This window comes from Orycteropus afer, unplaced genomic scaffold (assembly GCF_000298275.1).
Source record: "Orycteropus afer afer isolate SDZICR_OR568_19922 unplaced genomic scaffold, OryAfe1.0 scaffold00118, whole genome shotgun sequence".
NCBI lineage: Eukaryota > Metazoa > Chordata > Mammalia > Tubulidentata > Orycteropodidae > Orycteropus > Orycteropus afer.
In genome coordinates this window covers 6421648-6437256 of record NW_006921705.1, presented here as the reverse complement: position 1 = coordinate 6437256, position 15609 = coordinate 6421648, and the positions used below count along the sequence as shown (strand labels likewise).

At 39.7% G+C, this 15609-nt stretch overlaps 1 protein-coding gene across 1 annotated transcript in view; it reads right to left on the bottom strand.

Annotated features, from left to right (window-relative positions):
* The window catches only part of MINPP1 (multiple inositol-polyphosphate phosphatase 1), a 68206-nt gene that overhangs the window by 45552 nt on the left and 7045 nt on the right, over positions 1 to 15609 (bottom strand). Inside the window, exons 3-4 of the mRNA XM_007944028.2 lie at positions 12250 to 12347; positions 6624 to 6757 (exon numbers count right to left, since the gene is read on the bottom strand). Coding sequence (XP_007942219.2) covers positions 6624 to 6757; positions 12250 to 12347 — 232 coding nt within the window. The remainder of the gene's footprint in view (positions 1 to 6623; positions 6758 to 12249; positions 12348 to 15609) is intronic.

The window sequence follows — 15609 nt, the reverse complement described above, 5'->3', positions numbered from 1 at the left end:
CCGACCGGCCGCTTAGAACGCAGTCATGTGATCCATCATGGGAACCACCACTCACAACTGGAGTCCAGCCAAGTTGACACATCTTCAACTATCACACCAGGCTACAGATAAACACATAAACACCTGAGAGGATCAGACAGGGGTCAGTGAACAGAAATATATTCTAGACCAAGGATAGATTCAGCACAGGCTAATCTTGCACAGACACCAGTGATACAAAATACCTGCAATCCTTACAGAAACAAATAGAAGACAGACACAGAGTAATTCCTCCCAGACACCCAGACACTATGGGAGTGAGATCCAATGGATCTACCTTCTCAGGACCATAGTACTGGGGGACACCAGACTCAATTGGCACAACAAAATACATAAAAGCCTTGTTTCTTATCCTACACTGATGAGTAGCGACTGGGGTCTTAAAAGCTTTCAAGCAGCCATCTAAGATGCATTTAATGGTCTCCTATTGTCAGAAGTGAAGAGTGCAAAAAAAAAAAAGAAGGGGGCATTTGGAAGCAATCAGCCCTAGGACACGATGGCCCTCGAGACCAGAAGAACTAGATGGTGCCCGGCTACCAATGCCAACCACTTAGGAAAGGATCATATTTGGAGATCCTGGATAGAGTGGGAAGAAAAACATGGAACAAAATCCAAAAACTCAATAATGACCAGAATTACTGGTTGGATGGAGTCAGGTGAGACCTTCAATACAATGGCCCTGGGATACATCTTGGGCCTGGAATAAAACTCACTCCCAGGGGCTGGCTCTCAGCCCAATAGTGAACAAGATGTATATGCAGACCATTCAATCCAGGGTGATGCACCCACATACTCTGTGGGGATGCATCCCTTGGAGCAATTAACCACTGGGCACCAGAGGAGCAACATTCGCATGGAGGAAATGCAGGACACACAGGAGTGCATAACTATGAGGGGCACCCGGCGGGGGGGGGAGGTACTTACTGGGCAGGGAGAGGAGGAGACCGAGTTAGGGGGTTAGGGTTGGAGATGGTAAATGGGGAATGAAACTAAATGATGTACACAAAATGTTGAATATAAAACAAACTCTGCTCTGTAAACCTGCACCTAAAGCACACACACAAAAAATGAGGTATCATCCCACCCCAGCACTAACAGCAAAGTTCAAAAAAACTAGAAAATATCAAGTACTGACGAGAATGTAGAGAGACTGGAACCCTCATACAATGCTGGTGGGTCTGGGAAGAAAAAGAAAAAAAAAGGAGTACAGGTTTTCTCCATCTTGCTGATTAAAAAAAAATTAGTTTGTTAATAGCTGTATGAAAAGTGAATTTACTCTGTAAATCTTCACCCAAATCCTAATAAATAAAAAAAAAAAATAGTTTGTTAATAAATGAGCTCAAGGCCATGAAAATTTTAAGAGAGTAAGTCCTAGGAAGTACTTGTTTTTATTATTTTATTTTATTGAACAATTGATGAGGAAGGGGGAAGATGTGTTAATGTCTGAGAAAGAAGGACATTTTGACCAAAATCATGTATACAATAGCAATACCATATTTCTATAGCACATTATACTAAGTGCTTTCACAGACATTTCATTTGACAGTCACAACCCCGTGAGTCAGGAGAGAGAGGCATTCCCCTTTTCAGAAGTGAGGAATGTGCAGTATCAAAAAAGCAGAACCAGGATTCAAGCCAAATCCAAGCATCTGCCTATCACATTGCTTCTATAATACTTTAGCTGCTTCCACAAGTCATGTGTAAAAATTAATCTCATTAGCTTCTAAGTATATAAAACCCAACCAGCTACCATCTAGCATAACGGAGCATGCAATTAGTTGCATTCTTCCCTCTGTACTTCACTTTTGGGTGAAGCAAGTAAATTATAAAAAAACAAGCTAAAAACTGCAATTTCATTTTAAGATAACACAAAACAAAACCTCTCAATATATACATGATCTAAAACAAAAAGCCAAACTCACTGCTGTGGAGTCGGATCTGACTCATAGCGACCCCTCCTAGGGTTTCCAAGGCAATATCTCTATGGAAATAGATTGCCCAGTCTTCCTTCCAAGGAGTGGCTGGTGGATTTGAACCACCAGCCTTCTGGTTAGCAGTCATATGCCTTAGGCACAATGCCACCAGAGCTCCTACATACATGATCTGGATGACTATAAACAAGCCAACTTTAACTTAGGACACTGACTCATTGGGCTTTCTAGACTGCAATCTTCACTGGAGTAGGTCTCCAGGTCTTTTCTCCTGCAGAGAGACTGGTGGGTTTAAACCAAAACTTTTGGGTTAGCAGTCTAGTGCTTAACCACTGCACCACCAGGTTTCCTTGTCCATGTAACGCAATACTAGAAATAATAAAAAAAACGGAAAGGAATAAAGTACTGAAACATGCAACATAGATGAACCTTGAAAACATTATCCTACATGAAAGAAACCAGACACAAAAGACTACATTTTGTAAGATTCCATTTCTATGAAACATCCAGAAAAGGCAAATCTATAGAGATAGAAAGTTGATTAATGGTTAGATGCAGCTGGGAGTGGAAATGGGCAATGACTGATAATGGGCACTAGGGATCTTCTTGAAGTGATGGAAATGTTCAAAGGCTGAATTGGGGTGATGGTTGCATAACTTTATACATTTACATTATACATTTACTAAAAATCTTTGAACTGGAAACTTAAAATGGGTGACTGTTATGTTATATAAATTATACCTCAATAAAGCTGCTTAAAAATAAAACAACAAATTCCTCACAACTGGATCAACAAGCAACATCAAGATAAATGGAAAAAAATATTCAAGTTGTCAAGGATTTAATTTTACTTAGACCTACAATCAATGTCCATGGAAGCAGTGGTCAAGAAATCAAATGATGTACTATACTGGGCAAATCTGCTGCAAAAGATCTTTCTAAAATGCTAAAAAGCAAAGACAACATGTTGAGAACTAAGGTGTAGCTGATCCAAGCCACTGTCTTTTCGATTGCCTCATATGCATGCAAAAGCTGGACAATGAATAAAGAAGATCGAAGAAGAACTGATGCATTTGAATTATGATGTTGGTGAAGAATATACTGTGGACTGCCAGAAAAATGTCTTAGAAGATGTACAGCCAGAACACTCCTTAGAAGTGAGGACGGCGAGACTTCTTAGGTCCTCTGGACCTGTTATCAAGAGAGACCAATTCTTAGACAAGGACATCATGCTTAACAGAGCAGAGGGTGTATGGGAAAGGGGAAGACCCTCAACAAAATGGATTGACACAGTGGCTGCAGTGATGGGCTCCAACATAGCAACCATTATGAGGATAGCACAGGACTAGGCAGTGTTTCATGCTGTTGTACACAGGGTCACTTATGAGTTGGAACAAACCTGACAGCACCTAACAACAACAACAACAATCATTAACAGCCAAAATTAATGACCTATTCCCACCCCAGTAATTCCACTCCTAGGCATATACTCAAGTAAAATGAAAATATATGGTTACGAAAAAATTGCTTACGAATGTTAACAAAAGCATACTCAGGGCAATTAAAAAGAATAAATAACCCAAATATTCATCAATTCATGTATGAATAAACAAAATGTGGTATTTAATGGAAAATTATTTAGCAATGAAAAGGAACAAAGTGCTGATAATGTGTTACAACGTGGATGAACCTTGAAAACATTATGCTAAGTCAAAGAAAATAGTAAAAAAAGAAACAAAACTCCACGTATTTGTATGATTCCGTTTACATGAAATGGCCAAAAAGGCAAATACAGAGAAACGCAGATTAACTTGGGTCTTCCAATCCATAAAGTTGGTACATCTCTCAATTTATATGGGTCACCATTAATTTCTTTCTGCAATGTTTTATAGCTTTCAGTGTACAGAATACTCAGTTATTTTTAATATACTAATGATAAGCTTCTAAGGCATTTGACTGCTAACCAAGAGGCTAGTGGTTCAAACCCACCAGCCACTCCTCAGGAGGTTGGGCAATCTACTTCTGTAGTGATACTGCCCTGGAAACCCAAGGAGGAGTCACTATGAGTCAGATCCAACTCGACAGCAGTGCATTATTGTTGCATTAATGAAAAGCTTCTTACATAAGCTTTAAATCTGAGATCATATTATGATAGCAAATCTTGTAAATGTTATTTAAATAAGAATTTTTCTGACACAATTTTAAGTTATTATAACTTCAATGGGGTGAATGATGAACAAATAGTAAAAATTTGCTTTCTCATGAAGTCCAAAGGTTATAAACCGTTTATAAAGCCAAGTAGGAAAAAAGTTAACTCCTGTCTCAAAGAAGGTACTTACCTTGACCGAAAAACAAACAAAGCTTTTGGTCGCAGAAACTAAATACTCAGTCTAATTTTTCTTCCCTAACTTCCATCAGACTGAAAAAACTGCACAAACTAGAGTCATATCCATAAATCAAGAAATTTCTCTCTAAACAACTTAGCATTGGAAACATAATAGAATACATTACCACTAGTTTCTGTCTACATCTTTATAGCATGATTTTTGTCTCTGATTATAAATGTACAAGACTTCATGGAGGCCTAACTGTCAAATAAAATGGAGGTTTAGAGTCTATCAAAGTTTCAAATAATGGAAAGTTTAAAAGCAAAAACTTGAAAAGTATCAAAGTAACATCTTTCTTATGAGGAAACTCTCTAAAATTAAAAAAATTTACACATCCACACCAGGAACTATGTATAAGAAAGTTCAAATTACACTATTTGTAATATTTTTGCTATTACAAACTACACTAAATTTCCATTAATAAGAGTCAAAAAAAAAACACAAAAGAACCAGCGCTATGTAGTCGATTCCAGCCCATGGCAACATCACGTGTGTCAGAAGGGAACTATGCCACAGAGGTTTCAGTGTCTGATATTCTAGAAGGATATTGCCAGGCCTTTCTTCCTCGCTACCTCTGGGTAGACCAAGATCTCCAACCTTTTGGTAGCAGCTGACCACGCTAACTGCACCACCCAAGGACTCCATTGTTAAGAGTAGATGGTATGAATTGTGGTACATGTACTCTATTGATACTATATTAAAGTGAAAATGAATAAACTACAGCTATATGCAACAATAAGATAAGCATCATAAACATGATGTTGAGGCTAAAAGGCAAGCCTCAAAAGGCAGCAAACAGTATGACTCCAAATAAAACTATACATTGTCTAGGTACATGTACATTCATGATAGAAGTTATTTTTAAAGAGGTAAGGGAAAGATAAACACAAAATTCAGAATAGTAGTTACTCGGGATAGAAGGTGTAGAGGGGCAAGAGGCATGAGAATAGAACAGATGAGGAACGCTGTAATGCTACAGATCACTACTACCTGACCCTTCTAGTCATGGTCTTAACTGCCACCAAATGACTGGGTAGGAAGGACTATGCACATAAATAAGGTGCTTGTGGCCCACCAAGGGTATTACACCACTTGCTAATAATGCAAATGAAGGTACACCCTTGTGGGGGTGGGACCGTGCAAATAAGGTATGTGGAACTCTAATAAGGGGATTAGTCAGTTTTGCCAATGATGGCTTACAATGAGCCATCACCAAGGCACAAAGGGGGAATGCGACTATCACCAAGGAAAGACAGGACCAGAGTTATGCCCTTTGAACCTGGGGTTCCCATGTCAGGCACCTCCTAGACCCAGAAGACAAACAGCTCTAACACCAGAGATGGTGAGAAGCAGCAGCAGAAAAATGGCCACAGCAGAGGCAGAAGCAGGAGGCTACCAGGAGATGGTACATGATGGTCGATGGAGCAAGAGACCTGAGAGCTTTCAGGCAGGAGGCTGGCTGGTGGAGAGGGATGCCGAAGGGCACTTGACAGAGCTTGGCTCACCAATCCATGGAATGAGAGAGCTGAGCCCCTTGGGCCAAGGCTTACTGGCCTCGGGCCAAGGCTTACTGATGGAGGTTTACCAGTGTCTCCAGATGCTTAATGGCAGAATAAAGCGCTTTGTAACAGTTGCCCAGGCAGGGAAGAGGCCAGGCTGACCTAAGAGGCCCATAGCGCCAAGGGCCAGAAAAGTACTGCTTGTGGCACAGCTGAGAAGATGCTGTCCTGATTGAAGAACTGTATCCTGAGTTGTTTCTGATCCTGAATTATAACCTATTACTTCTCAAATAAACCCCACAGCTGTGAACATGGCTAGTCTGTGAGTTCTCTGTGGCCATTCCAATGAATTATTGAACCCAGCAGAAGAGTAGAGAGTGCTGAGAAAAGGACAGCTGGCATCAGAACTGATAAAAAGGTTGGAGAGAGGAGGTACACCTAACCTCCCCCTCACGGGAATAGGCAGTGGGCTGATAATTACAGTGATTCTCTGTTCCCCTTGTGAAGTTAGAGACGTCAGATGCCTCTACCCACCATTTTTACAAACACGTAAATAAATAAATGCATGAAATTTATTAGTAATGTTCTAGTTCTTAGACTGAGTGGAGAGTTTGTAAGCTTTATCACTTACATATATGTTACATAATTCTTCAATGTCAAATATTATATTAAAATATATCAAAACACTAAGAACTACTCATTACACATATTTTTTTAGAAGCCTAAGTGGGCATTCAGAACATACTACAAATTCTTCTAACTTTTACCTTTGTTTCTGTTCAACCGCTTTGTCCAAGTGCTGAAAGATATCCTCAAACAGGACACAGCTGGATCGGCTATTAATAGCATAACCATACCCTCTTTTCCAGTATTGTTTCAGATCATTTAAATACTCTAGCACCTGAAAATGAGAATTTCAAAAATCATTTCCTACACATTTTGAGTAATGTAACAGATTTCCAGATTTAAAAATTATCTCTGAAAAGGTAACATCATTTAATACCATTCTGCCAAGGTATAGTCAAATCTCAACATTTACAGATTTTATGTACACCATTTCAAGCATGTAAGAGTTGACCCCAAAGATCCTTGACATGTAGAGATATATGTGAGTCAGAAATCTGAATCATGGGTATGTAGAGGCTAATGTGCAAAACAAATTAGTAAATACTCTCAACTATAATCCAGCACCCATGACAGTTCAGATAGGGGATTAAGGACATAACTCATCTCCCCTTTCTTCTGAAGTCTATTAAGGTGATAGCAAAGATATCTTAGAAATTTTTTTTTAAAAAAAAAGATATATTCAGAAGGATATCCACTACAGCACAAGAAAGATGCCAACCATGGATCGGGAATTTTTAAGAATTTTAGGAAGACAGAAACCAGATAGAAAATAAGTTACTTTGGTATTTTATCAGTTTGACAAAAAAAGTATTAAAAGTACACTAAGGATATGGGAAATTAGCTATTAGTGAAAGGAACTTTCTAAAGGGCAAATTGGCAAAATCCATGAAAACACATATATACTGTATGGCCATTAAATTTCCTATCTCATGAAGTAATAAACAGAGAAACACAGGGAGAATGCACCAGAATGTCTTAAAGCAGCACAAACCTACTGCTGTCAAATCAATTACTAATCATAGTAACCTTATAGGACCGAGTAGGACGGCCCCCTATGACTTACAAGGCTATGAAACTTTACAGAAGCAGAATGCCACATCTTTGTCCCATGGAGCAGCTGGTGGTTTTGAACTGCTGACCTTTCAGTTAGCAGCCAAGTGCTTAACCACCAGGGCTCCTTAGCAGTCCTGATAGGAACCAAGAAAGAAAAATTCTGTTAAAATTCCATCATTAGGTAGATGGCTAAATAAAATATGGTATGCAAATAGTAGGGAATACTAAAAACCAGGTGCTGTCAAGTTGACTCCAATGCCTGGCAGCCCCCCTTATGTCAGAATACAGCTGCACTCCACAGGGTTTCCAGGGTTGATTTTTCAGAAGCAGATCACCAGGAGTATTTTCCATGGCATGTCTGGGTAGACTTACATCCCCAACCTTGTAGTTAGCAACCGAGCTCGTTAACTCTATCACGCAAATACTATACAATTACTAGAAAGTTCTATAATGTAGATCTACATGTAATGAAATGGAAAGATGACACAATGCTGAGTGAAAAAGGCAGGTTAAGAACAGTAAATACAGTAGGATACCATTTATGACCAAAACACATACACAAATACACTTACATCCCTTATATTTCTAAGAATTCTATAGATGCTAAGTAAAAGCACAGGAAACAGTTTGAAAGGTAAATGTAAAAGGGACAGCACTGGCTAACCTCTGCAGAAGGGTCTGGTACTGGAGTGGTGATTATTAAGGTAGCCTTATCTGAATGCTGAACTTTGTATTCATGTATCATTTGATCAGATAGACACCAAAACTAAGGACTAAAACCTCAACTCAAAAGAGGTAAAGGAGAAGACTGTACAATAGTTCCTTCTTCTTCAAGGAGTCCCTATAGACCCTAAGTGCAAGTCACAGTAAGTTGAAGAACTGGAGTGGGACAATGCTATGTGTGTGTGTGTGTGTGTGTATGTATATACATATATACACATATATACACACACACACACACTAAAAACAAGACTGAAGACCTATTTTAGACACAATTAAAACAAGAAGTTAGCAAAAGGGACAATAAACACATTTTAAAAGTTTTTAAGAGTTTTAAAAAACCAGAGTCTGCCTAATCTATTCAAGAATCAAGAGAAAATAAGTAGTATCAGAAAAAAAAAAAAAAAGAATGCCGAGAGACTTAACAAAAATCACACATGCACACTATTAAAAAGTTATATTAGAAAAACTTTAAAATATAAATGAAATGGATGATTTTGCTAGGAAAATAAGTTACCCAAACTGACTCAGAAAAATTTAAATATATAAATAACCATAGAGTTGCAGGTCTACCTAAAAGAGACTTGGTTTTAAGCATGAGTTCTACCAACTGTCAAAAATCTGTCCCTGGTACATATTTAAACTATTCCAGGGCACAACAAAAGGTGGAAAGCTTCTCAACTCATTTTAAGAGACCAATAAAATCCTGTTACCAAAACTGGACAAAGGAAGCACAAAGAAAAGAGATGAGGGGAGAAATCACAGACCAGAGCTTCACGGGTGCCTTCACCCACTAAATGCTAATTGTGACCCTGTTATGGTTGTTGTTGTTGTTATGTGCCATCAAGTCAGCCCAACTCATAGCAACCCCTCCTTGAGTTTCCAAGGCAGTATCACTACAAAAGTAGATGCCCCATCTTCCTTCCGAGGAGTGGCTGGTGGGTTTGAACCTCCAGCCTTCTGGTTAGCAGTCAAATGCCTTAGGCACTATGCTACCATAGTCCTTATTACATTTCTAAGCCCCACAAAGAAGAGGAATAGGTTTAGGGTCAGTAGTATACCATCCACAAATGAGAGCCACATAAACTGAGCTCATTAAACACATAATTCAATGAATCTGAAATAAAACATTATAAAATTCAGCAGTACAATAAAAGAATGTATCACCTGCCATGATGGAGCACTGGATTACTCCATGCCCTTCTGCCATAAAGAAAACTGGACAAACTCTATAAAACACACGTTCTTAGCACTGGATAATTAGCCATGAACTGCGAGCACTGGGAGAAAGGAAAAAAGTGAGCCTAGCAACTGCCCAGCCTCCTGCCTAGAAGCAATTTCAAGCAGTGGCACAGGGAAAGGGATACCCTGAACAGCACAGCAGTCCTGCTGAGTTGAGGAGTCACAGATCAGTTTGGAAAGGCTTTAGGGACTAGAATTAACAGGGCAGAGTGTCAGAGAGGAGGGAATTACACAAAAAAGAGCTCCCGAAATCTGTGAGGATTCCTTGAGCCTACTGCTGAATGGGCCCTAGGGGATGGCCTCAGGCCTCAGGCAGTCACCTGCCACACCCAAGGCTGGTGGTTCCAGTCACTCCTGCCAGGTAGCTGGGCTGTCTCTTTTTAGGAGCTCTGGTAGCGTAGTGTCTAAGGTACTTGACTGCTAACCAGAGGCTGGTGGTTCAAACCCACCAGGCACTCCTTGGAAGGAAGGTTGGGCAATTTATTTCCGTAGTGATACCACCTCGTACCCAAGGAGGGGTCGCTGTAAGCCAGGTCTGACTCCGTGGCACATAACAACAACAACAATTGCTGAATGCTATTGGAGAGTTAGCATCTGAACAACTCACAGAAGAATCTTAAGGCTGGAAGATATTCAAGTTACGAGCAATCTAAATCTGCCAGTTTGAAATTTTCAAAACAAGTTGAGGGAAAACAAAAGAGAGAGAAGGAATTCATTAGCAGTAATGAGATGAAAGAGTAATCCAAAAAAGAAAAGGAAGAAAGAACCTTAGAGCACCACGGGTATTCCTTAGTCATCTAATGTAGTCTAAGAGATGTGGAAAGCAAGGCACAGTGTTACCTGAACCCAGGTCTTGACTTCCAGGGTTTTTGCAGTATATCAAAACACCTTCCAGCTGAGAAAGCAAAGCCACACAAAAGGCAAGTATAAAATGAAAGGTGAGGGATTCAAACAAGGGGAAGAGGGAAGTAAAAGTAGGTGACGGAGAATCAATAAGCAGAGGGTGGTTGTGACCGGAGATGTGTATTTTCACTGTAGGGAACCTATTCAGCACTTAAATCAGGGGATGTCAACCTTTAGAACAGAAAAGGGTAGGCAGAATAGTCCACCAACTAGAGTCACTTAGGGGTAGAAGTTATGCATTAAAATGTAGATTTCCCTCTTACAGAATACTCATCAGTTATGTGCACAATAGTGAAAATCATTTCAACTGTGTTTATCAGTTTTTTCAATAGAAGGAAAAAAAAAGGAAGGGAATCTAGATGGTGAGGAAAGGGAAGTGAGGCAACTTTGATGTCTGTGTTTGATGATCTTAAGCTTCAGTTTACACCTCACAGGTCAGGCGTAATTATTAGTACTGCCCCTTTCATTATCTCACTTTGGAAGATGAAGATACAGCCATCCTAAGTACAGTGTATACCAGAAAGTTTCTGAAGTTACAGTAAATTACAGATAATTAGAGGAAATGAGTAGGGTACTGAGCACTTGGGGAGCTCTGGTAGCATAGTGGCTAAGTCACTTGCCTGCTAACCAGATGGCTGGCGGTTCAAACCCACCAGCTACTCCTCGGAAGGAAGGTTGGGCAATCCTACTTCCGTAGTGATACTGCCTCGGAAACCCAAGGAAGGGTCGCTATGAGTCGGGGCCGACTCTATGGCACACAACAACACAACAACAACTGAGCACTTGAGACAGAGGAAAATAGCAATCATCAGGAAGTGAATCAGTACAGAGAAGGGAAATACAACACATTTACTAACTACGGGTGTATGGCATCTACAGCATCAATGCATTGGGGCCCTTTTCTTCTTTTCTCAACTCACCTCTGACCCCCACTCCTACCCTGACACAACACCAAGAACCATCATGTTACCATCTTTGACCTGATTGTTGGTCACTTAAGTCTAAGTAACAAAATAAATCACTTACTTACCTTCAAATACACATTAGCTCTCTGTTTAAAAGCCTGTTTTTAAAATCATGGAAATAGTACACTTCTTTTCAAAATCTGGGAGTAAATTTTGAGGTTAATAATTCATTTTCATAAGGAACACTGATTTATGTGTGTGCAAGTGATGAGTATAATTTCAGAAGTCTGATTCCTGAATGACCCGCAGGGCAAATCCACCAGAATGCTGTCCAGTGCTGCTACCCACAATGCTTAAGAAAACAATGAACATTCTTTGAACCCACCTCTCTGGTTCCTGAAACCCCAAAACTGACTTTTCAGAGGCCCTACCTGCTTTTCTTTTTCAAGAATCTAAATGTCTGCAAGGGAACAATAGGACTGAGGAGAAAAAAGGAATCTGAAGTGTGGAGACAGAAACTGCGGATGAATTACTGTCATCATCGGGTGGAATGCAGAACTCAATTTCTTCTGAAGACTGTTATAAAGTAAATAGGCTTTTGGAAAAATCATTTATCCTCCTATCTGAACTTTGGTTTCCTATAAAAAGAATCTGGATTATGTTAGTTCCACAGTCCCTTCTAGCAATAAAATTTGATGATGGGTCAAATAGGTTTTTAACCAGGTTAGACTTAGAAATATAATCACCATGAAAAAAAATGTTGTCCAGAGTTTATGAACCCAGTTTACAAGTTAGGTGGGACCTATCTGAGTAATTCATCTCTCTTTACATAAGGCAAATTACAAATTAGTCACAAAACAGTTAATGTTCCTTACTTTTCTTGTTTCAAGTTATAAAAAAAAAAAAATCATGTGAAAAAGCAGAGACACTGTAAAATACCTACCTTTGCATCATCTATGTCAAAAACATCACACCAAGGGGACTGAATGCCTTTAATTGCCAGGTCAAATGAACAGGTGAAAAAAGCTACCTGGATTAAATCTGAAAATAAAACAAAGGAAGGTAAATTTGTGTGGGTTACTGTTTTCTGTAATTTTTTAAAGGCTAAATATCTATATGATGTTATGTGCAGCGTAACTGCACATAGCTGGGTATGTTTAGTTTGGAGAATTCCGTTTCTGCCTGGCTATCAGAGAATTAAGACTTGCTCTGTATGATCCAAAGGGGTGGAACTGGAACTGTCAGGAAGAACAGTTGGGAGGATTATGAGCACGTCTGCCTATCAAACCCAACCTGCCTATCAATGTAAAATGTAACTTGATCTTGTTAATCTGGGGGAAGAAAGATAAAGTCACATAAAGCTTTAATCCCCAACTTAAAAACTGGAAATAACAGAGAGGATGTAAAAGGGGAGAGATGACTGCAGGAGATACAAAGACAAGAAAAGGCAGTGGAAGTGAGGGGTCAGGAGTAAATTGCAGGAAAAAGTCAAGAAAGCGAGGAACAGAAAGGTCGTAACAACATCAGCTTTTCAAACTTTGCTTAATGGGGCAGTGGGTTTCAGGATAGGTTCTCTGTGATTGATACCAAAATACATACGGGTTTTGAAGAGCAGGATAAGGGACTGGGTACTTGGGCTACAAAAACAGTCTCTGTTAGTAGCAAATAAAAACACTGCTGTGTCGTCAATGGGAAGCAGTGATTTTTATTGCCACATGGGTTGTCTCCATTGTTTTGATTTTTCTTTAACTTTCCACTTTAGGGAAACTGGGACTAATGACATCCTTTATGCACTGAAGAGTTTAAACGCACTCAGGAGTTTAAAGAAATCTCCTGAGGCAGTTTGTTGTTGTTATTTATCGAGTCGGCTCCCGACTCATAGCGACCCTTCCTTGGGTTTCCGAGGCAGTATCACTACAGAAGTAGGATTGCCCAACCTTCCTTCCGAGGAGTGGCTGGTGGGTTTGAACCGCCAGCCTTCTGGTTAGCAGTCAAGTGCCTTAGGCACTATGCTACCAGAGCTCAGTATAGAATATAAAAATATTTTACTGGGAATATACATAAAAGCCCTTTGAAAAAATTCAATGATGGGTTAAATAAATTCTGAAGTAGGATTGACCCAGAAACTGAATCATGTATCTTATAAAATAACATAGAATTTAAAAGACTGAGACAGATCTATACATACAGATATATTAAGTAAAAGTAAATTGCAGCATGATCCCTCATGAGCCCTTGTTAAAAAAAAAATTAAATAGTTAAAATATTTATTGAATAATTGTATGTGCCAGGTACTGTGGTAAACATTTTACATGAATTAATCTCAACTAATCCTCACAACAATCCTGTGCTGAAGTGAATTAATATGGCTCTTCTAGCCATGGTGTCTGTGACTCCCAACAGATGACCAGGTGGAACTACGCAAATGTAAGGTGCTTTTGGCCCACCAAGAGGATTGGACAGCTTACTAATAATGTAAATAAGGTACATGGCACTCTTGGGGGAGGGCATAGAAATTAAGGTGTATAGAACCCTAGCAGGTGGATTGGTCAGTTTTGCCATCTTGCTAGGCTTGTAAAATGAGCCATCCCAGAGGTAGAAAAGGGGAATCTTACTACCATCAAGACAGAGGAGAGACGGAGTGGATCACATCCTTGGACCCAGAGAAAAGCAGCATCAGAGGCTGCAGAACCAAGAGACCAGCACAAGACAGAGTGGCAGGTCTGATGGTCCACAGAGCAAGAAAGCTGAGGGCCTTTTGGCAGGAGGCTTGCTGGCAGAGTGGGATGCACCTATTGGCAAAACTAAAACAGCTTTTTAACACTTGCCCAAGCAGGGCAGAAGGCAGGCTGAGAGGCCAAAGGCCAAAGAAAGTCATTCCTATGGGAATGACCAAGGGGAGGCTGTCCTGATTGAAGAACTGTATCCTGAGTGTTCCTGAACCTGAGTTGTAATATGACACTTCCCCAATAAACCCCATAATCATGAGCTCTGTGTGGCCACCACAATGAATTACTGAACCTAGGGAAAAAGTAAAGAGTACTATGGGAGGGAAGGCTGGTGTTAAAACTGGTAGAAAGATTGGAGGGCGATGGCATATCTGAACTCTGCCTCACAGGAATCAGCTTTGGGCTGTTGCTGCTGATCCTTCTGTCTCCCCCTTGTGATGTCAGAGGTCAGAAAATGCCAACCCCATGCCCTTTGTGCAAATCCATGAGTCAGACACAACTTCTACACTCATTTTACAGAGAAGGAAACTGTGACCCAGAGACATTAAGAAACTTGCCTAAGATCACAGAGTTAGTCAACAGTACAGTAAAGTCGAGATTCAAATCCAAACAGAATCCGTGTTTTTAACTACTATGCTTATCTTGCCTCCAAAAGGAAGTTGCTCTCAATTACTCCATCGATAAAACTCAAATAATCCTTGCCTTTTCAACTAAATACTGAAAACAGCTTTAAAGAATCAACTCATATAATTTGTGCACTAACAGGAGAATGGATACTGGTATAGTTAGACAATGCAATTCTGTAAATAAATGTAACATAAAAAAGTAGAATTACACACATTAACCTGGATCAATAAAAAACACAAAGTTGAAGAGAGAAAATTCCAGACTGATATCATACAGTTTGCTTCCATTCTTAAAAGTTTAAGAATCTACAAAACAACATCCATTTATATACAGAAACATAGAAATCCACTGTCATCAATTCTAACTCATAGCGACCCTATACAACAGAGTAGACCTGTCCATAAGGTTTCCTTATGGAAGCAGACTGCCTTATCCTTCTCCAGTAAAGCGGAGCAGCTGGAAGATTCAAATCACCAACCTTTTGGATAGTAGCTGAATGCCTTAACTGCACCACAAGCGCTCCTCAGAAACATAGAAAAAATATGAAAATTGGAATAGGAATGATTTAAATGCTAAACCCATGATAAATGGTTACTTCTGGGGAGAGAAGGGGAATGAGATCCAGGGAAGGAATACAGGACCTCGATTTATTTTACAGCAAGTAAGGGAAGTGTAAGGTCAAAATTTGATACAACAAAGTCCTTAATTCTTACTTAAATGTTTGCATTATTTTCCAATAAAATAATTTTAAAAGCCCTACTGGTCACTCTCTTGGCGTAGTGCCTAAGGCACTTGACGGCTAACCAGAAGGCTGGCAGTTCAAACCCACCAGCTGTTCCTCGGAAGGAAGACTGGGCAATCTACTTCTGTAGTAGTGATACCACCTTGGAAACACAAGGAGGGGTCGTTATGAGTTGGATCTGACTCAATGGCAGTGAGTTCGGTTT